The sequence below is a fragment of the Mobula hypostoma genome, chromosome 16 (assembly GCF_963921235.1).
Source record: "Mobula hypostoma chromosome 16, sMobHyp1.1, whole genome shotgun sequence".
Classification (NCBI taxonomy): Eukaryota; Metazoa; Chordata; class Chondrichthyes; order Myliobatiformes; family Myliobatidae; genus Mobula; species Mobula hypostoma.
This window is the reverse complement of record NC_086112.1, coordinates 67056495-67079556: the sequence shown is the minus strand read 5'-3', so window position 1 is coordinate 67079556 and position 23062 is coordinate 67056495. Positions and strand designations below refer to the sequence as shown.

Genomic DNA, 23062 nt, shown 5'->3' with positions numbered 1-23062 from the left:
TGCTAACTAAGCTAATCCCTGCTGCCGACACAGGCCCATGTCCCACCATTCTCTGCCTTATCATGTATCTAAGAATCTCTTAAATACCTGTATTGTAGGTACGTAGTTCCACTCCCACCCCTGACAGTCCAGTCCAGACACCCACCACTCTTTATTTAAAAAAAAAACGCCCACGCATCTCCTCTGAACATACCACTTCTCACCTTGTATGGATGTCCTCTAATATTTGAGATTTTGACCCTGGGAGAAAGATACTGGTGATCTGTCTATACTTCACCAACTTTCATCCTGCTGATAAACTCAATTGGTCCATTTCTGACACCTCTCTTCCCTCTATCAATTTCCCTGCCTTCGTCTCTGAAAACCCTGTCAACGAACATCTTCCTCTTCCCACCCTGTTTCCTGTATCTATATAAAAAAAATGTAATTCCCTTTTCTCAGTTCCTTTGTGTCTGCCACATCTGTTCCCAGGGTGCAGCTTTCCTTCACAGGACATCAGAGATGTCCTCCTTCAACGAATGGGGTTTCCCTTCCTCCACTACTGATGCTGCCCTCACCCACATCTCCTCCATTTCCTGAACATCTCACTCACCCCTTTTTCCCCGCTGCCTTAACAGAGATAAAGTTCCTCGTCCTGGCCTTTGCATCCAACAGATCATTCTCCACATCTTTTGCCATCTTCAACGGAATCCTACCACCAAACACATCTTTACTTCCCCCAAATTCTCTGCTTTCTGCAGGGATTGCTCGCTCTGTGATTCACTTGTCCATTTGTCCCACCCCACTAATCTCTCTTCTGACACACACATCACTCCCTGCAAGCAAGAGAAATGCTAATACCTGCCCATTAGCCAAAATCCAGCACCACGAGCACTGTACAGCATCTTTCATTATACTGTAGTCTCTGCACTAAGGCTCAAACCCGTGATCTAACCGAGACAATGATGACACAATTCTTGTATTCTGCTTACGAAATAGGTGACTGCATCTCAAAATATTTCAGTGTCTGTAGTGTGTCTATCCCGAAAATGTGGAAGACACAATTTAAATGAAGGTTGAAAGCTTGGAGAGATTTTTAAAAAATTTGTCTGCAGTACAAAGATAGAGGTTCAGGTTTAAATTTTGCAGTGTTTCCCTCTACAGGACCATGTGGCTGATGGAAAACAGTATCATTGACCCAGAAGGATAAGCACCCGTGATACATGGATACTGAAGCAGGCAACCGGTCAAAGGACCTTGTCTTAGCTGGGACTAAGCAGGATTTGACGCAACAGATCTCTTATGTGGGACCTACTAAGTACTATATCTGTGGATATTTTGCAGCATTCACTAACATTGCGATCACTTTCCCCATACAGAAAGTGTTGTTTCGGCAGCAGCTGTATGGACTAACGACATTGGATGCTATTCGCCAGTTAAAGCAGGATGGCTTTCGCATTCTATACAGAGGTATTCTGCCTCCGCTCCTCCAAAAGACGACGACTGTGGCATTGATGTTTGGTTTGTATGAGGATTTCTCATGCCTCTTGAAGAGAACAACTAATGCCCCAGAGCTTCTGACCCGTACTGTTTCTGCGGTATTGGCAGGGACTGCAGAGGCTGTGCTGACACCATTTGAGAGAGTGCAGGCATTGCTACAAGATCGCCGACATCATAGCCGATTCACAAATACTTTTGATGCCTTTAAAGCTTTGAAAGTGCATGGTTTTGGGGAGTATTACAGAGGACTTGTACCAATTCTCCTCCGCAATGGACCAAGTAATGCATTGTTCTTTGGCTTGCGAGGGCCTGTCAAAGAATCTCTACCAGAAGCTACTACGTACAGTACTAATGTGCTTAATGACTTCATCTGTGGGGGCTTTTTGGGGTCTGTACTTGGAATAATATTTTTCCCAATTAATGTGGTGAAAGCACGCATGCAGACAGAAGTTGGAGGAGAATTTCAATCTTTTACAAAAGTCTTCATGAAAATCTGGAGGGAAAGGGATGGTAAACTGTCAAACGTAATGCGAGGAGTGCACCTTAACTACCATCGCTCAATTTTATCATGGGGTATAATCAATGCAACCTATGAAATTTTGCTTAAATTGATCTGAGAGAATTTTTCAAAATTTGATCCCGAACTGGAGCAATAGTTTGAGCTTCATATATCATTTGTGGTATCTGCCTCTTCAGTTATACCCATCAAATGCACTTCGCCTAGCTTATTTAATGCATAGGTCGAGAAGAGTTCAGCTTAAAGAGATCAGGTGTCTAATGACCCAATTTGAGAATATTTTGGAGTTCCTGGCTTCATTTTCTATTGAAATAGAGGGACAGTGTGAGTCATGAACCAGGAGATAGATCCAAATGATTATTCCATCAAACCTACCTCGGAGAGGATGGTTCATATCTCTTAAGCTGATAGAAATAATATTTTGTCTTTATACTTTGTTTTGCTGACAACTTCTGTATCAATTTAAAGTTTGCATTATGATCTGAAACTTTTGTCCAGTTCTACAAAAGACTTTCTTTTAAAGTTTTTTTTTAAACTTAAGAGATGTTATAATTACTATTTTTTTTTACTCTTGATACATTGGGGTAAGGTACATGCTTTGACTTGCCTTTAACATACTTGTGCAGAAGGCCACTGAGGAATTTGGGGTAACGTTGTTGCATTATTTTTAGTTGTGATAATTGGAAAGGTTCCTGGTCTGTATGCCCTGTTAAGTCTGTGTCCATGTTGTTGTTGCTACTATTGTTTATCACTTTGCTGATACAGACAGACCACTATCCTTAACATTTCATTCTTCATTAGATTAAGCATTCAAGAACAAAGTGCCCTGTGGATACTTAATTGCTTTGAATTATTCTAGCATAACAGAGGATGCTTCAGCAATGCACCCCTGTTGACTTATGTATATACGTATTACATTTTTATCTTGTTGAGTAATCAGTTTTTGCACTTTTGTTGAAAATTGTATATTAAACTGAATATGGGTACTGCATGGTTACTTCAATTTTGTGTTATTACCTGTTGCTTCAAAGTTATTGATGATCTAAACAGGCTTGGGCATTGTGAAAATATTTAAGGTAAACTCAACAAGGAACTGCTCACCTCCCCCTCCACTGCCAAAGCCTTGGAATTGCTGGTCCCTTTCAGGATCTTACAAAGAATTTCTCTGGTAGAAAAATTGATTACAGAAGCTCATGGTTTTTCTAAGCAGAATCAGTTATCACAGACCTATGATGTGAATTTTGTTGTTCTGTGGCAACTACAATGCAAAGGCTGAAAAATCTATAAATCACAAAAAAGAAATGGTGCAAAAAAGCAGTGTTAATTCAGAAATCTGATGGCGGAGGGGAAGAAGCTGCTCCTAGATTGTTGCATATGGGTTTTCAGGCTGCTGCTCTTGCTTCCTGATGATAGTAACAAGAAGAGAGCAGCTCCCAGATGATGAAGGTCCTTAATGCTGGGTACTACCGCCTTGAGGCACCATCTCTTGCAGATGTCCTTGATGGTGTGAAGGTTGTGCCTATGATTTAGTAGGCTAAGTGGATAACCCTCTGCAGCCTCTTACAATCCTGTGCATTGGAGGCTCCATATAGGCTGTAATGCAACCAGTCTCCTCTGTTAATCTGTAGAAATATGTAAGAGTCTTTGCTGACATACCAAATCTCCTCAGACGTCAAAAGAAGTGGTCCTGTTAACATGCCTTCTTTACGATCGAATCAGTGTTTGGACCAGGATAGATCCTCTGAGATGTTGACACCCAGAAACCAGAAGTTGCTTATCCTTTTCACCACTGACCCCTCAATGAGGACTGGTGTGTGTTCCCTCAACTTCCCCTCCCTGAAGTTCCCGGTCGGTGCCTTGATCTTGTTGATGTTGGTTGTGAGGTGGTGGTTAGACCATTTTGTCTCACCCTGTACTCCATGTTGCCATCAGACATTTACCAACAACCATTGCAAATTTATATATAGGTGGTGATTGAGCTATTCCTAGCCACACAAGTCACGAGTTGAGAGAGTAGAGCAGTGGGCTAAGCATATATGCCTGAGGTGTGCCTGTGTTGATAGTCAGCGAGAAGGAGATATTATTATCCATCCACACTTAACTTGGTCTTCCAGTAAGGAAGTCAAGAATCCAGTTGCAGAGGCAAGTACAGAGGCCCAGGTTTGGAAACTTGGTTAGTGGTACTGGTGCTGAATGCCGAGCTGTTATTGATAAAAACTAGGATCGTAAGATTGCTCATCAGCCCACAAATGTAGAGAAACTGAGTTAGCATTTCCACTTTGTCAAAAGTGGTCTAACCTGCTGTGTTGGTACTTCAATTTTCCAGCATCTTTCTGCGTTGACATTTACTGTTGAATTCACTAGCACTTGCCTTCCTGGAGGAGTTCTTGTGCTCTCCAGCAGGATTTTCTTTCATCGCGTGCTCATCTGCAGTGGTTTCTCTTTCCCTTCTTCTCTTGTATACAAATGCCTCCAGCTCCAACCCATCCCGTATACATATCAGTTCAATTGCCACCCTTTACAATTCTGACCCACTCAGGATGTTGGAACTATCAGTGTTTCTCAGGGCACAACTCTCATTTATGCGGTCCCTTGCCACACCATTCTGACTTTCAAAAGTGAACCACTGGACTTGTAGATGGATAAATCCCCAGAGCTAGATGAGTTATGTCTCTGGCTGCTACAAAAGGCAAAGGAGAAAGCTGCTGGGGTGCTGACAGTCTTTTTAAAAATTTCACTAATCACTGTGGTGCCAGATGACAAGGGATAGTAATTGTATCTTTTACTCAGGAAGGGTAGCCAGGTAGCCATTCATGATTAGTGTTAGGATGTTGGGGAAAAAAATTATGGATCAGAATTTATTTTTGACTTGTATGGGTAGGAATTAATGAAAGATTGCACAGATTTGTTAGGAAGACATCCTATCTGAGCAGTTTGGATGAAATTTTCAAAGAGATAAGTGTGTTAATGAGGTGAATGTGTACTCTGTTCAGCTTTCTGTAAGGTCTTTGCAAGACTCCCAGATGGGAGACTTGTCCAAAAGGTTGGAGCCTCGGGATCCAGGGCAATTTGGCAAACTGGATAGAAAATTATCTTTGTAGAAGCTGTTCGTGGTTCATGTGTTTAATGATATACCACAGGGTAGGTGCTGTCATACTGTAAGTACTACTTGATATAGACATCAAAAATTTGGACAGAAATGTAGGAATAGTAAGTCTATGGATGGCATGAAAAGCGATAGTGATGTTGGCAGTGAGGAGAGGAGGTGCTGAAGGAGCAATAACAGATAGAATTTAATGCTGTTATGTACAAGGCAAGCAATGCACAATGACCGATAAGGTTCCAAGGAGTATTGAGGAACAGAGACCTCAGTATTCAAATCCAAGGATCTTTGAAGGTGGCAATATGGCTAGATAAGCTGGTGAAGCTGGATCATGGAATATTTACCTTAATTAATTCCAGCACAGAATTTAAGAAGGACAAAATGGTTTACCTTTATAAAATAAAGTTTGTCAACAGCTGCAGTATTGTCTGCAGTTGTTACTGGCATACTGTGGGAAGGATGTGATTGAACTAGAGAGGATATAGAAGGGATTTGCCAGGAAGATGGCTGAGATGAAGCATTTCCAGTTTCAAAACGAGACACAATTTGTTCTCGCAAACACAAGGAAATCTGCAGATGCTGGAATTTCAAGCAACACACATAAAAGTTGCTGGTGAACGCAGCAGGCCAGGCAGCATCAATAGGAAGAGGTACAGTGGACGTTTCAGGCCCGAAATGTCGATGGTGCCTCTTCCTATAGATGCTGCCTGGCCTGCTGCATTCACCAGCAATTTTTATGTGTGTTGCACAATTTGTTCTGCTTGGCTTCCTTGGGGGACAGAATAGTACAAAATTATGAGGGGTAACGATTCCCCTAGAAGAAAGGCTTTAGAGGCACCACAGTAGTGTAGTAATTAGCTTGATGCTATTGCAGCTCGAGGTGGTTCCGAGTTCGATTCTGGTGCCATATATAATGTGTTTGTATATTCTCCCGTGAATGCATGCGTTTCCTTTGGGTTCCCTGGTTTCCTCTCACCTTCCAAAAGCATCCTGGTTAGTAGGTTAATTTGTCATTGTAAGTTGTCCTGTGTTAAATAAGTAGGTTGCTGGGCAGTGCAGCAGGGTCAAAAGTGCAAAAAAAAAGCGCAAAGTAAGATCATAAGACACAATACCAGAATTAGGCCATTCAGCCCATCAAGTCTGCTCCGCCATTTCATCATGGCTGCTACCGGATCCCATTCAACCCCACACACCTGCTTTCTCACCATATCCTTTCATGCCCTGACTGATCAGGAAGCAGTCAATTTTCACTTCAAATATCCCTACAGAGTTGGCCTCTGTGTCAGAGCATTCCACAGATCACTACTTTCTGGCTTAAAAAAATTTCCTCCTTACCTCTGTTCTAAAAGTTCGCCTCTCAATTTTGAGGCTGTGCCCTCTAGTTCTGGACACCTCTACTCTGGAAAACATCCTCTCCACATCCACCATACCTAGTCCTTACAACATTCGGTAGGTTTCAATGAGATCACCCCCCCCCCCCCCAACATTCTTTTAAACTCCAGTGAGTACAGGCCCAAAGCTGCCAAATGCTCCTCATATGTTAATCCCTTCATTCCCGGAATCATCCTCATGAACCCTCTCTGAACTCTCTCCAATGTCAACACACCCTTTCTGAGATATGGGGCCCAAAACTGTTGACAATACTCAAGTGCGGCCTGACTAATGTCTTATAAAGGCTCAACATTATCTCCCTACTTTTATATTCTATCCTCCTTGAAATAAAATGTCAACATTGCATTTGCTGCCTTTACCACAGGCTCAACCTGTAAATTAACCTGGGCATCTTGCACTCAGACTCCTAAGTCCCTTTGCACCTCTGAGGTTTGAATTTTCTCCCCATTTCAATAATAGTCCGCACTGTTGTGATATAGGATCGGAAGGTGCAGAATCTTTATGGATTGAGCTAAGAAATAGCAGGGGTAAAAGGACCCTGATGGCAGTTATTTATAGGCCTCCAAACAGCTGCAGGGATGTGGACTACAAATTACAACTGGAAATAGAAAAGGCTTGTTAGAAGGGCAGTGTTATGATAATTGTGGGGGATTTTAACATGTGAGTAGATTGGGAAAATCAGGTCAGCACTGGATCTCAAGAGAGAGAATTTGTAGAATGTCTGCGAGATGGCTTTTTAGAACAGCTTGTTGTTGAGCCCACTAGGGGATCGGCTGTACTGGATTGGGTATTGTGTAATGAACCAGAGGTGATTGGAGAGATTGAGGTGAAGGAACCCTTAGGAGGCAGTGATCATAACATGATTGAGTTCGCTGTGAAATTAGAAAAAGAGAAGCTGAAATCTGATGTGTCGGTATTTCAGTGGAGTAAAGGAAATTACAGTGGTATGAGAGAGGAACTGGCCAAAGTTGACTGGAAAGAGACACTGGCGGGAAGGACAGCAGAGCAGCAGTGGCTGGAGTTTATGTGAGAAATGAGGAATGTGCAAGACAGGTATATTCCAAAAAAGAAGAAATTTTCGAGTGGAAAAAGGATGCAACCATGGTTGACACAAGAAGTCAAAGCCAAAGTTAAAGCAAAAGAGGGCATACAAGGAAGCAAAAATTAGTGGGAAGAGAGAGGATTGGGAAGTTTTTAAAAACCTTACAAAAGGAAACCAAGAATGTTATTAAGAGAGAAAAGATTAACTATGAAAGGAAGCTAGCAAATAATATCGAAGAGGATGCTAAAAGCTTTTTCAAGTATATAAAGAGTGAAAGACAGGTGAGAGTAGATATAGGAACGATAGAAAATGATGCTGGAGAAATTGTAATGGGAGATGAGGAGATGGCAGAGGAACTGAACAAGTATGTTGGATCAGTCTTCACTGAGGAAGACAGCAGTATACTGGACACTCAAGGGTGGCAGGGAAGAGAAGTGTGCACAGTCACAATTACGACAGAGAAAGTGCTCTGGAAGCTAAATAAGCTAAAGGTAGATAAATCTCCTGGACCAGATTGAATGCACCCTCGTGTTCTGAAGAAAGTAGCTGTGGAGATTGTGGAGGCATTAGCGATGATCTTTCAAAAGTCGATAGATTCTGGCATAATTCTGGAGGACTGGAAGATTGCAAATGTCACTCCGCTTTTTAAGAAGGGGGCAAGGAAGCAAAAAGGAAATTATAGACCTGTTAGCTTGACATCAGTGGTTGGGAAGTTGTTGGAGTCGATTGTCGAGGATGAGGTTACAGAGTACCTGGAGGCATATGACAAGATAGGCAGAACTCAGCATGGATTCCTTAAAGGAAAATCCTGCCTGACAAACCTATTACAATTTTTTGAGGAAATTACCAGTAGACTAGACAAGGGAGATGCAGTGGATGTTGTGTATTTGGATTTTCAGAAGGCCTTTGACAAGGTGCCACACATGAGGCTACTTAACAAGATAAGAGCCCATGGAATTACGGGAAAGTTACATACGTGGATAGAGCGTTGGCTGATTGGCAGGAAACAGAGAGTGGGAATAAAGGGATCCTACTCTGGTTGGCTGCCGGTTACCAGTGGTGTTCCGCAGGGGTCAGTGTTGGGGCCGCTTCTTATTACATTGTACATCAACGATTTGTATTATGGAATAGATGGCTTTGTGACTAAGTTTGCTGACGATACGAAGATAGGTGGAGGGGCTGGTAGTGCTGAGGAAACGGAGAGTCTGCAGAGAGACTTGGATAGATTGGAAGAATGGGCAGAGAAGTGGCAAATGAAGTACAATGTTGGAAAGTGTATGGTTATACACTTTGGCAGAAAAAATAAACAGGCAGACTATTATTTAAATAGGGAAAGAATTCAAAGTTCTGAGATGCAACGGGACTTGGGAGTCCTCGTACAGGATACCCTTAAAGTTAACCTCCAGGTTGAGTCAGTAGTGAAGAAGGTGAATGCAATGTTGGCATTCACTTCTAGAGGAATAGAGTATAGGAGCAGGGATGTGATGTTGAGGCTCTATAAGGCACTTGGTGAGACCTCACTTGGAGTACTGTGGGCAGTTTTGGTCTCCTTATTTAAGAAAGGATGTTGGAGAGGGTACAGAGAAGATTCACTAGAGTGATTCCGGGAATGAGAGTGTTAACATATGAGGAACATTTGTCTGCTCTTGGACTGTATTCCTTGGAGTTTAGAAGAATGAGGGGAGACCTCATAGAAACATTTCGAATGTTAAAAGGCATTGACAGAGTGGATGTGGCAAAGTTGTTTCCCATGATGGGGGAGTCTAGTATGAGAGGGCATGACTTAAGGATTGAAGGGCACCCTTTCAGAACAGAAATGCGAAGAAATTTTTTTAGTCAGAGGGTGGTGAATCTATGGAATTTGTTGCCATGGGCAGCAGTGGAGGCCAAGTCATTGGGTATATTTAAGGCAGAGATTGATAGGTATCTGAGTAGCCAGGGCATCAAAGGTTATGGTGAGAAGGCAGGGGAGTGGGACTAAATAGGAGAAAATGGATCAGCTCATGATAAAATGGTGGAGCAGACTCGATGGGCCGAATGGACTACTGCTCCTTTGTCTTGTGGTCTTTCACCAAAATGCATTATCATACATTTCCCAACACTGTATTCCATCTGCCACTTTTTTACCCATTCTTCCAATTTGTCTTAAGTTCTGCTGCAATCGCGTTGCTTCCTCAGCACTAACTACCTGTCCACCCATCTGCATATTATCTGCAAACTTTACCACAAAGCCATCAATTCCAATACTAAATTACTGAAACACAATGTGAAAAGTAGCAGTCCCAACACTGATCCCTGAGGAACACCACTAGTCACTGGCAGCCAACCAAAAAAGGCCCCTTTTATTCCCATTCCCACTTGCTGCCTCCTGCCTGCCAGCCATTCCTCTATTCATGCCTGTATCTTTCCTGTAACACTAGGATTTGAACTTGTTAAGCAGCCTTGTGCGGTATCTTATCAAATGCTTTCTGAAAATCCAAGTAAATTACATGCACTGTCTCTCCTTTGTCCACTCTGCTTGTTACTTCCTCGAAGAACATATATAGATCTATAGATAGCACATATATATAATGATCTGGATGATGGGGTGGTAAATTGGATTAGTAAGTATGCAGATAGTTGGTGAGTATAAGACAGGTGGTAAGTATAAGATAGGTGGTGTTGTGGATAATGAAGTAGGTTTTCAAAGCTTGCAGAGAGATTTAGGCCAGTTAGAAGAGTGGGCTGAAAGATGGCAGGTGGAGTTTAATGCTGAAAAATGTAAGGTGATACATTTTGGCAGGACTAATCAAAATAGGACATACATGGTAAATGGTAGGGCATTGAAGAATGCTGTAGAACAGAGGGATCTAGGAATAATGGTGCATAGTTCCCTGAAGGTGGAATCTCATGTGAATAGGGTGGTGAAGAAAGCTTTTGGTATGCTGGCCTTTATTAATCAGAGCATTGAGTATAGGAGTTGGGATGTAATGTTGAAATTGTATAAGGCATTGGTAAGGCCAAATTTGGAGTATTGTATACAGTTCTGGTCACCGAATTATAGGAAAGATGTCAATAAAATTGAGAGAGTACAGAGGAGGTTTACTAAAATGTTGCCTGGGTTTCATCTCCTAAGTTACAGAGAAAGGTTAAACAAGTTAGGTCTTTATTCTTTGGCGCGTAGAAGGTTAAGGGGGGACTTGATAGAGGTGTTTAAAATTATGAGGGGGATTGATAGAGTTGATGTAGATAGGCTTTTTCCATTGAGAATGGGGGAGATTCAAATAAGAGGAGATGAGTTGAGAGTTAAAAGGCAAAAGTTTAGGGGTAACATGAGGGAGAACTTCTTTACTCAGAGAGTGATAGCTGTGTGGAACGAGCTTCCAGCAGAAGTGGTTGAGGCAGGTTCGATGTTGTCATTTAAAGTTAAATTGGATAGCTATATGGACAGGAAAGGAATGGAGGGTTATGGGCTGAGTGCAGGTTGATGGGACTAGGTGAGAGTAAGAGTTCGGCACGGACTAGAAGGGCCGAGTTGGCCTGTTTCCATGCTGTTATGGTTATTTGTCAGGCAAGGTTTCCATTTACAGAAACCATGCTGACTTTGACATATTTTGTCATTAGTCTCCAAGTACCTTGAAGCCTCATCCTTAATAATAGACTCCAACACTTTCCCAACCACTGAGGTTAGGCTAACTGGCCTATAATTTCTTTTCCTTCCTCCCTTCTTAAAGAGTGGAGTGACATTTACAATTTCCCAGTCCTCTGGGACCATGCCAGAATGAATCTCTCTGCAGATGACCTTAAGACCTTTGAGTTTGCGTAGCACTCTTTCCTTTGTAATAGCAAAGGCACTCATTCCTGCTGCCTGATACTCAGGGATCTCTGGCAGACTTGCACAGTGAAGCCTGATGTAAAGTACACATTAAGTTCATCTGCCATTTCTTTGTTCCCCATTACTATCTCACCAGCATCATTTTCCAGTAGTCCAATATCATCTCTCGCCACCCCCCTGCCACTCTTTACATAACTGAAAAAATTTTTTAGTATCCTGCTTTATATTCGCTAGTTTGCCCTCATATTTCATCTTTTTCCTTATAGCTTTTTAGTTGCCTTTTGTTGGATTTTAAAAGCTTTCCAATCATCCAACTTCCCACTCACTTCTGCTACCTTATATGCCCTTTCCTTGACTTTTATGTAGTTGTTAACTTTCCTTGTCAGCCACAGTGGCCTACCCCTGCCATTTGAGAACAACTACTTCTGTGGTAAATATCTATCCTGCGCCTTGCGAACTATTCCTAGAAACTTCAGCCACCTCTGCTCTGCCATCATTCCTGTCAGTGTCCTCCTCTAATCCACCTGGGGAAGTGCCTCTCTCATGTCTCTGTAATTGCCTTTATTCCATTGTGATACTGATACATGTGACTCTCTTAAATTGCAGTATGAATTCAATCATATTATGGTCAATGTCTCCTGAGGGTTCCTTTGTTAGGCTGACTAATAAGATCTGGGTTATTACACAACACCCAATCTACGATAGCCTTTTCTCTAGTAGGCTTAAGTGCAAGCTGCTCTAAAAGTGATCTCACAGGCATTCAACAAATTTCTTTCGCGATCTGACACCAACCTGATTTTCCCAATCCCCTTGCATATTGAAGTCCCCCATTACAATTGTGACATTACCCTTATTACATGCCCTTTCCAGTTCCCTTTGCAATCTCAACTCCACATCTTGGCTACTTTTTGGAGGCCTATATATGATTCCCGTAATGGTTTTTTAACCCTTGCAGTTTCTTAACAACACCCACAAAGATTCAACATTCTCTGGCCCTATGTCACCTCTTCCTAAAGATGTAATTTCATCTCTTACCAACAGAGCCACACGACTGCTTATGTCTTCCTGCCTGTCCTTTCAATACAAAGTATATCCTTTGATATTAAGCTCCCAACTATGGCCTCCTCTCAGCTGCAACTCGATGATGCCCACAATGTCATACTGTCCAATCTCTAATTGCGCCAATCTCTAATCTCTAATTGGGGTGAATGGGGTGTCAGGGAGGGGTAGCACCTCTGGTGGGGTAACAAGTCGCGTCCTTTTCAAGGCGGTTAGTCCACCTTTGGTCCCCACCTGGCACTCAGCTCTCACCTGTGGCTCCCTGTAGCTGTTTGCATGTGACAGCGGCTTCGACAAGCCGGCTAAACCAGGTGAGGGTAGCTGACGGGTCTCAAACCCTCGATGAGATAGGGAGTTGCCTATCCCAGCACGTGAAAACAGACTCTGGCGGATTGAGCGGACGAGACCAATGGAAGGTCCAACGGTCAAGGCGGCGGTCTCTGCAAGCGTCGTGGAACGTGTAGAGCAGGACAAGACACAGAAGACGTCCTGGTCATCCACTGCGCCTAGTCCCATCTCCAGCCGTCTTGACTCTGTCTTGCCACTGGATCCAGATGGGAATTGGGAAGAGAGAGTGAGGCTGACGCTGCGCAACTCTCCCTCACTTAAATCCAAGTCACGCGCTAGTCTTGACACCATCAATAATGGTGTCGAGGTCCTCATTGATGTACGATGGACGAACAGCAACAATTGTGCCATGAATTCATCCACCTTATTTCAAATGCTATGCATATTTAAATGCAGCACCTTCAGTGCTGCATTCTTTGCCCTTTTGAATTTTGCCTCTGGTACAATTTAACTCTTTGTCTGCATTTGTACCCAGTCATTGGCTTGTCCTTCCTTTCATTCATGTTACACCCATCATTTGCTTGTAAACCTGCTGCCTCGTCCTCAGTTCTATCATACTGGTTCTCATCCCCCTGCCATATTAGTTTAAACCACTCCTAACAGCTCTAGTAAATCTGTCTGCAAGAATATTGGTCCCCCTTGGATTCAAGTGCAACCTGTCCCTTTTGTACAGGTTACACCTGCCCCAGAAGAGGACTCGGTTATTCAGAAATCTGAACCCCTATGAGGTAGTGTTCATGAATTCATGGACCGTTCAGAAATCTGATGGTGGAGGAGGAAGAAGTTGTTCCTAAAACATTGAGTGTGTACCTTCAGGTTCCTCTACCTCCTTCCCTATATTAGTAATGAGGAGAGGTTTCTAATGATGAGTGCTGCCTTTCTGTGGCACTCCTTTTGAAGATGTTCTTGATGCTGGGGAGGCTAGTCCCCATGATGGATCTGGTTAAGTCTAAAAGCCTTTGCAGCTTTTTGATTCTGTGCAATGGAGCCTCCATATCAGGTGGTTTTGCAACCAGTCAGAATGTTCTCTACTGTACATCTGTAGAAATTTTCTAGAGTCTTTCATGACATACCAAATCTCCTCAAGCTTCTAATGAAGTATAGCTGTTAGTGTAATTGCATCAGTATCTGATCAAAAGGTCAGAATTAATCCTAATTTAGTGGTGGTGGGGAGAAAAGATCTTTAAAAGAGCGATTGACCTAAAACATTAATTCTGTATCTTCTGCAATCACAAAGAAGGCACAACAGCACCTGTACTTTCTTGGAAGTTTGCACAGATTCAGCATGTCATCTAAATGAGCAATGAGGAAGGGTTAATTAGCGATCTTGTCGTGAGAGGCCCCTTGGGTAAGAGTGACCATAATATGGTGGAATTCTTCATTAAGATGGAGAGTGACATAGTTAATTCAGAAACAAAGGTTCTGAACTTAAAGAGGGGTAACTTTGAAGGTATGAGACGTGAATTAGCTAAGATAGACTGGCAAATGACACTTAAAGGATTGACGGTGGATATACAATGGCAAGCATTTAACGGTTGCATGGATGAACTACAACAATTGTTCATCCCAGTTTGGCAAAAGAATAAATCAAGGAAGGTAGTGCACCCGTGGCTGACAAGAGAAATTAGGGATAGTATCAATTCCAAAGAAGAAGCATACAAATTAGCCAGAGGAAGTGGCTCACCTGAGGACTGGGAGAAATTCAGAGTTCAGCAGAGGAGGACAAAGGGCTTAATTAGGAAGGGGAAAAAAGATTATGAGAGAAAACTGGCAGGGAACATAAAAACGGACTGTAAAAGATTTTATAGATATCTAAAAAGGAAAAGACTGGTAAAGACAAATGTAGGTCCCCTGCAGACAGAAAGAGGTGAATTGATTATGGGGAGCAAGGACATGGCAGACCAATTGAATAATTACTTTGGTTCTGTCTTCACTAAGGAGGACATAAATAATCTTTCAGAAATAGTAGGGGACAGAGGGTCCAGTGAGATGGAGGAACTGAGCGAAATACATGTTAGTAGGGAAGTGGTGTTAGGTAAATTGAAGGGATTGAAGGCAGATAAATCCCCAGGGCCAGATGGTCTGCATCCTAGAGTGCTTAAGGAAGTAGCCCAAGAAATAGTGGATGCATTAGTGATAATTTTTCAAAACTCATTAGATTCTGGACTAGTTCCTGAGGATTGGAGGGTGGCTAATGTAACTCCACTTTTTAAAAAAGGAGGGAGAGAGAAACCGGGGAATTATAGACCGGTTAGCCTAACGTCGGTGGTGGGGAAACTGCTGGAGTCAGTTATCAAAGATGTGATAACAGCACATTTGGAAAGCGGTGAAATGATCGGACAAAGTCAGCATGGATTTGTGAAAGGAAAATCATGTCTGACGAATCTCATAGAATTTTTTGAGGATGTAACTAGTAGAGTGGATAGGGGAGAACCAGTGGATGTGGTATATTTGGATTTTCAAAAGGCTTTTGACAAGGTCCCATACAGGAGAGTAGTGTGCAAACTTAAAGCACACGGTATTGGGGGTAAGGTATTGGTGTGGGTGGAGAATTGGTTAGCAGACAGGAAGCAAAGAGTGGGAATAAACGGGACCTTTTCAGAATGGCAGGCGGTGACTAGTGGGGTACCGCAAGGCTCAGTGCTGGGACCCTAGTTGTTTACAATATATATTAATGACTTGGATGAGGGAATTAAATGCAGCATCTCCAAGTTTGGGGATGACACGAAGCTGGGTGGCAGTGTTAGCTGTGAGGAGGACGCTAAGAGGATGCAGAGTGACTTGGATAGGTTGGGTGAGTGGGCAAATTCATGGCAGATGGCATTTAATGTGGATAAATGTGAAGTTATCCACTTTGGTGGCAAAAATAGGAAAACAGATTATTATCTGAATGGTGGCCGATTAGGAAAAGGGGAGGTGCAACGAGACCTGGGTGTCATTATACACCAGTCATTGAAAGTGGGCATGCAGGTACAGCAGGCGGTGAAAAAGACAAATGGTATGCTGGCATTTATAGTGAGAGGATTCAAGTACAGGAGCAGGGAGGTACTACTGCAGTTGTACAAGGCCTTGGTGAGACCACACCTGGAGTATTGTGTGCAGTTTTGGTCCCCTAATCTGAGGAAAGACATCCTTGCCTTAGAGGGAGTACAAAGAAGGTTCACCAGATTGATTCCTGGGATGGCAGGACTTTCATATGGAGAAAGACTGGATGAACTGGGCTTGTACTCGTTGGAATTTAGAAGATTGAGGGGGGATCTGATTGAAACGTATAAAATCCTAAAGGGATTGGACAGGCTAGATGCAGGAAGATTGTTCCCGATGTTGGGGAAGTCCAGAACAAGGGGTCACAGTTTGAGGATAAAGGGGAAGCCTTTTAGGACTGAGATTAGGAAAAACTTCTTCACACAGAGAGTGGTGAATCTGTGGAATTCTCCGCCGCAGGAAACAGTTGAGGCCAGTTCATTGGCTCTATTTAAGAAGGTGTTAGATATGGCCCTTGTGGCTACGGGAATCGGGGGTATGGAGGGAAGGCTGGTGCAGGGTCCTGAGTTGGATGATCAGCCATGATCATAATAAATGGCGGTGCAGGCTCGAAGGGCCGAATGGCCTACTCCTGCACCTATTTTCTATGTTTCTATGTGTCTATGTTAAAACTATGTAAAACGTTCCGCATGGCCAAACACCCAAATAATCACATTGTCAAGTTTGCTGATGACATGCCAGCGGTGGGGCTCATCACCAACAACGATGAGACGGCCTGCAGAGAGGAGGTGGACGAGCTTGAGGCCTGACGCCAGGGAAATAACCTCTTCCTCAATGTCAGCAAGACAAAGGAGATGGTTATCAACTTCAGGAGAACTCACGCCACTCACGTCCCTCTATACATTGGCAGCAACACAGTGGAAACTGCGAGCTGTTTCAAACTCCTGGGAGTGCACATCAGACATAAACTCTCATGGTCCCAGAACACATCCTACACAATAAGGAAAGTCCACCAATGCCTCTACTTTCAGAGGAGGCTGAAGAGAGCTGGACTATGCACATTAATACTCATGACCTTCTACAGATGCATAGTAGAGAGCATCCTAACACGCTGTATCACTGCTTGGTACGGAAACTGCACTGCAGTGGACAAGGGGCTCTACTATGGTTAGTCAAAACTGCCCAATGCATCACTGGTACCAGTCTGCTCACCATCAAGGACATACTCTATACAGAGGGGTGCCAGAAAAAGACCAAATAACATCATGAAGAATCCCATTCACCCTTCTCATGGTCTGTTTATCCCACTCCCAGCAGGAAGGAGGCTATGTAGCATCCATGGCAGGACCACTAGACTCAAAAACAGTTCCTTTCCCCAAGCAGTCAGGCTGATCAACATCTCCAACCACCAACAACCAACCCACCCCTCCACACCTCCACACCCTCCACCACCAATACTTTATCATTTCCTATCAGAGTCACCTTGTGTACAGACACTCCTGTGCTTAGTGTCACCTAATAGATATGCAATCAGTCTATGTACAGTATATAAGTTACCTTATGTATTTATATGTACGATGTTTTTTTAATTATTACGTTCTTTATCTCATTGTGTTTTCTTTGTGCTGCACCGGATCTGGAGTAACAGTTATTTCATTCTCCTGTAGACTTGTGTACTGGAAATGCCAATAAACAATACTGAGTTAGTGAATAATTTCCTTTGAAATGAAGGATATCCGAATTATAATGTTTAACTCCTTTACCTTTCATTGCTGAATTGGGTAAGAAGATTAAGACACAATTAATTGCATTGTCCTGGAACCGGCTGGTTGTTAGCACTAAAGAGGATGAGTGGTTTGAGCATTGACAGTGTCATAGTCATAGAGCTGTAGAGCACAGAAACAAGCACTTTAACCCACCTACCTGTCCATACCTCTCTCATCCATGTATCTCTCCAAATTTATCTTAAATATAAATAAGGTTGGGTGCTGACATGTAGACAGTGGAACAGAAATATGAAAGGAATGACAGGGAACTCCTCTCATGACTTTGGGCCATTCCAAGTTGCTTTGTTGCTAGTGAGGTATTCTTACTGTTTTACTATTTGTAAACATTGGCCATTTTGCCCATGGCAAGATGCAACGAATAGTAATCTGATAATAACCAAATTAACTGATGTTAAATCCTGACTGAAGAAAGTGATGGCTGGATGTGAAAGAAATCTCTGCCAGGGTCCAGCTGTTTCTTCCATTTGTTTCCTACAATGTCCTAAGATACACCTGGTCAGGGTTCAGGGATTTATCCACTTTCATATGCTTCAGCACTGCCAATTCCACCTCTTTCATAATGTCAATATGCTTTCTGGACATGTCCTCTTGCCTCAACTCATAAATTTCCATGCCCTTCTCAGTGGTAACTACAAGCACAAAGTATTCATGTACTTGGGAGACTGGGTGTGAGATACCATATACTCAGGAATCCTTGTGATGCCATGGACTAAAATGTCTTGGAATGCAGTTTTTCCCGACCCTGTTTGAATCTTCATGTCTTATTCAGTGTTGTTACAAAACCAGACATTTAACATTGTTTCATAATAGAGGTACTTAATTGCACTGTGTAACAAAACTTTGATTTGTTCTTGTAGAGTGAGTACAGCTTTAGGAGAAATAAGAATGATTTTATTAAATATTCCACCAGCTGGCACAGTTTACTATGTTGATCAAATGTAAAGGGTGCTGAATGAATTCAGCACTTAACACTAATTTATAATTACAACTTTGAGATCCGGTTGTTGCCCGTTCCTAACTGCTACAGAAGCTGATGGTCAGCCATGTACTTGAACTGCCACAGTCCAACTTTGCTATTGGTTTGGGTCTGGAATTTAGATCCAGGGATTGATTTTTTTTAAAAATTGTGTCACACCAGACAGTCAGCCATTCTTGTCTGGCGCGTGGATTAACCGGGTCACAATATGAACATTCCTGACTTGACCCTTAGTTTATTATGAGGCCGAGTGGCTAGCTCGATGCTCAACCCAGCACAGGTGGAAAGCGTGCTCTGGTGGCCCGACTTGGATTTGAACTCGGGAACCTTTGCTCCGCAGTCCAGAGCTGATGCCAATGCGCCATCGGCCAGGGATGACATAGGAACACTATATCTGCAGTTCAGAGAAATAAACTCGGTTGTAGCACCTGCAGTTAGGCCAGGGTGTAGATTCAAATCTAAATTCAGGGACAGAAATACATAATACTGCAGTATCACGGATGGTGCCTTTTGGATGAAGCATTACAATGATACTCTGTTAACTTTCTTGAGGGTGTAAGAAATCCCATGGCACTATTCAAAGAGAAAGGAAATCCTCCTAAATACCTTGCAGGATTTCAGCTTAATTCAATCATCCCCTCATTGTTGATTAGGGGATCTTTCTTTGTGTATATTGGTTCTCGGGTTTTCTTCATTAAACACTGGCGTTACTTCAGTAGTGCTTGTTGGCTGTAATCATTTTATGGCATCTGAAAGGCAAGAAAGGTTCTATAGGAAACCTGTGCAGTGAGGTCTCTGCTGATGGATTATAACTGAGTTTACATCCTTTCAGATTACCAATGCCAGCAGGCTATCAAAAAAATATTTCCTTAATATCTACAAGTTCATCAGTGTCTATCTTGAATGTACTGAGCAGCTGAGTCTCCACAACTTTCCTGGGCAGAGACTTCCACAAGATTACACTCGATCTACTGGATCACCATTATCAGTTTAGTTAGATATATGCTCAGCAATTCTATTAGAATTGTCAAATATCATTTCCCTTTTATAAATCTGTTTGCCCAGCTCATTTCTATTATTATTTTCTTTTTTTGTAATTTATTTTTTATTGAAATTCATCATCAAACAAACATTTCCATAAGATGTATTTCAGATACTATATATATATATCATATATTCATATTTGCCATAAATCTCCACATAGTATTTATCTGAGGTATACACCTATAGAAAGGAAAGAAAGAATAAGCAAAAAGAAAAAACTATGTACAAGTAAAGAGTGATTTTTTTTTTACAACATATTCATTGTTTTGTGAGAATAAAATCAGGCCTATGGGGTGTTATGTAGTTAAACCATTTTTCCCAGTATGAATCAAATTGTTCCAACTTATGATTAACAAATGCTGTTATCTTCTCCATTTTGTAAATGTCCATTGTAATTTCCATCCATGTGTTTAACGTTGGGCTCTCCTGTGATCACCATTTCCTGGTAAGGGTCTTTTTACCAGCCACTGACAGTATATTCATTAAATATTTATCTCTTTTCATCCATTCTTGAGGTATATACCCAAAATAAATGGTCTTACTTTCTAAAGGTATTTCACATTTAAAAATGTCTTGTAGGGCATTGTGTATCCCACTCCAATAGAATTTGATAGTGGGGCAATCCCAGAAAATATGATAACGGTTTGCATTTTGATTCCCACAATTTCTCCAGCAAACAGGGAGGTTACTATCATAATGGAACTTCTGAGAGGGTGTAATAAAGTATTTTATCATGTTTTTCCACCCAAACTCCCTTCATTTCTGTGAACTAGTACATTTCCATTGATATCTCCATATTACTGTCCATTCTTCCTCAGATATAGTTATCCCTCCTTCCTTCTTGTTTTAATGTATGAAGTTGAATCTGTTCTAAGATTTGACAAACCCTTATACATGCTTGAAATGATTCTACTATCATTATCTGAATTATATGCTTTTCTAAATAGTTCTATCAAACATGTACTTGCCTTGTTTGCACTTTCCACCCTCCTATTACCATAATGTCACATCTGCAAATACCGATAAAAGTCTCGTTTTTCTAATAAGTGTTTCTTTTTGAACATTTCAAAACTGAACTGTTTTCCTTCTTTCATTACATTGCAAAGATCTGTTATTCCTTTAGCTGTCCAGTCCTTAATTCTAGCATCCAGTTTATTCGAGGTAAAATCAGAGTCATATGCACACCATTTAAGAATTGCAATATCTCCCTCTAGTTTATATTCTTTTGTAATAGTTTTCCATATTTTAAGAGTCCATTAAAAGGAGGGAGGAGAAGATGGTGGTGCGCGTGGCCTCTCCGGTGAAATGATATCGTATTTGTTAAATAGGGGCCGTGCACAATCCTGATTTGATGGAGACGGATGTGAGAAGCACGGAGGAACATCTGGAGAAACTTCTGAAATGCCCGGTTCACTGCCGCTGCTACTGTGCGATTGAGAATCTCCGGAAGGAAGGCACCAGATCCTCGGCTTTGCCTGTTTCTGGCGGCCGGGGCCGGGGTCAAAGCGCTCGGCAGAGATGGTGCTCGGTGTCGGAGGGCTGGTCAGGGGCTCGAAGTTTTCGGACGGACTAAAAGTCGGACTGTGGCCAGGTGCTTCCAGAATGCTGCATCGGCAAATTTGCGGTGCTGGAAGCTCATGGCAGGGAGAGTTTTCTTCCATCTACCGTCTGCGTGAGATGTTGGGACTTTCGAGAGACTTTGGGACTCTTTTTTACCGTGCCCATGGTCTGTTCTTCTACAAATGTTTGTATCAAATTACGGTATTGCTTGCACTATCATAACTATATGTTATAATTATGTGGTTTTTGTTAGTTTTTCAGTCTTGGTCTGTCTTCTGCTTCTGTGATATCACACTGGAGGAACATTGTATCAGTTCTTAATGCATGCATTACTAAATGACAATAAAAGAGGACTGTGTGTCCTCATAATCTAATCTAATCTAATTTCACCCATGGGTTATCAGTAGTATTTATGTAACTTTGTAGGTTATTATCAGCCAAAATTGCCTGTATGGGAATGGAAAGTATCCTCTCTTCAATGTTCTTCCATTGAGCATCATATGATGGGTTGCACTAGCATATCACAGCTCTCAACTGTGCTGCAAAATAATAATCTCTAAGAGAAGGTAGACCCCATCTCCCCTTTTCCTTGGCTAATTGCAAAGTTTTAAGATGAACTCTAGGCATTTTACCTTGCCATATATACCTTGATAACATTTTGTTCCATTCATTGAATTGATTTTGGGTAATCTCTATTGGTAGGGTCTGAAAGAGATACAGTAGTCTGGGCAGTATATTCATTTTAATGGATTCAATCCTTGAACAGAGACTATCTTCCTTAATTTTTTTATATCTAGGCAAATAATTGCATTCTGATAATTTTGCCAAATCTTTTGGCAGAATGATGCCCAAGTATTTGAAAGACTCTGTTTGCCATGCCCAGGGATATCTACTTTCAATTTCTCTTGGTGGGCTATAGTTATATGAAAGTAATTGGGTTTTACCTTTGTTGATCTTGTATCCTGATAATTGACCATATTGTTCAAAGGATTGCATCAATTTAGGTAAAGAGTATGTTGGTTGCCCTAGATAGATCAAAATGTCATCTGCGTAACAGGCCAATTTAAGCTCTGTCCCTTTAATAGTAATTCCCCTGATAGCTTCAATTTGTCTAATGTATTGAGCTAATGGTTCCAGATATAATGTGAAGAGTAGCAGTGACCATGCACAACCCTATCTCGTGCCCCGTTCTGGGGTAAATCTATTTGATAAATATCCATTGATTTTAATCCTAGAGGTAGGATCGTCATACAGTGCTTGTATTATTTTAATAATTGTGTCATGTAAACCAAATCTATGTAAAACTCTGTACAGAAAATTCCAATTAACCAAATCAAATGCCTTTTCAGCGTCCACGCTGATCACTATTGCTTCAATTTTATTTTTTTGTATATGATCCATAATGTGAAGTCTTCGTATATTGTCTTGTGTTTGGCGTTATTGTATAAAACCAGTCTGATCACTATATATCAGTGTGGGTGGAAACCCTTCTAATCGTTTGGCCATGATGGAGGTAAATAATCTACAATCCACATTAAGAACAGATATTGGTCTAAATGACCCACATTCCATTTTATCCTTGCCTCCTTTCGGTATAGCTGAGATTATCGCCTCCTTCCAGCTGGGGGGCATTTGTGCCTTTCTTAGAGCCCAGTTCAGTGTGGGGAGTAAAACAGGAATTAACTCACTTCTAAACTCTTTATACCACTCTGCCGTATATCCATCTGATCCTGGTAACTTGCTTAATTTAAGCCTACTAATTGCAGTTTATTGTTCAGCTTCAGTTATGTCAGCAGTCATCATTCTATTTTGCTCTTCATTTAAAGTGGGTAACTCTAGAGAATTCAGGAAGGTGTCAATTTGGGTTATGCTTCCCCCTGGAACTTTGGAATATAGAGTTTTGGAAAACACTTAAAAAGCTTCTTGAATTTCACTTAACTTATTTTTTACCACTTT

General features: G+C 41.8%; 1 protein-coding gene across 7 annotated transcripts in view; it reads left to right on the top strand.

The window, feature by feature from the left end:
- LOC134357460 (mitochondrial nicotinamide adenine dinucleotide transporter SLC25A51-like) overlaps nt 1-21441 on the top strand; it is a 45274-nt gene extending 23833 nt beyond the window's left edge. For 6 of the 7 annotated variants that reach the window (XM_063069062.1, XM_063069066.1, XM_063069061.1 and 3 more), the window contains exon 3: nt 1144-3030. In XM_063069062.1, the coding sequence (XP_062925132.1) occupies nt 1203-2096 (894 nt within the window). In that variant the 5' untranslated portion in view covers nt 1144-1202 and the 3' untranslated portion in view covers nt 2097-3030. Of the gene's footprint in view, nt 1-1143; nt 3031-20874 lie in introns of those variants that run through there. The other variant, XR_010020631.1, reaches the window with a different exon arrangement.
- Nucleotides 21442-23062: the final 1621 nt, after the last annotated feature.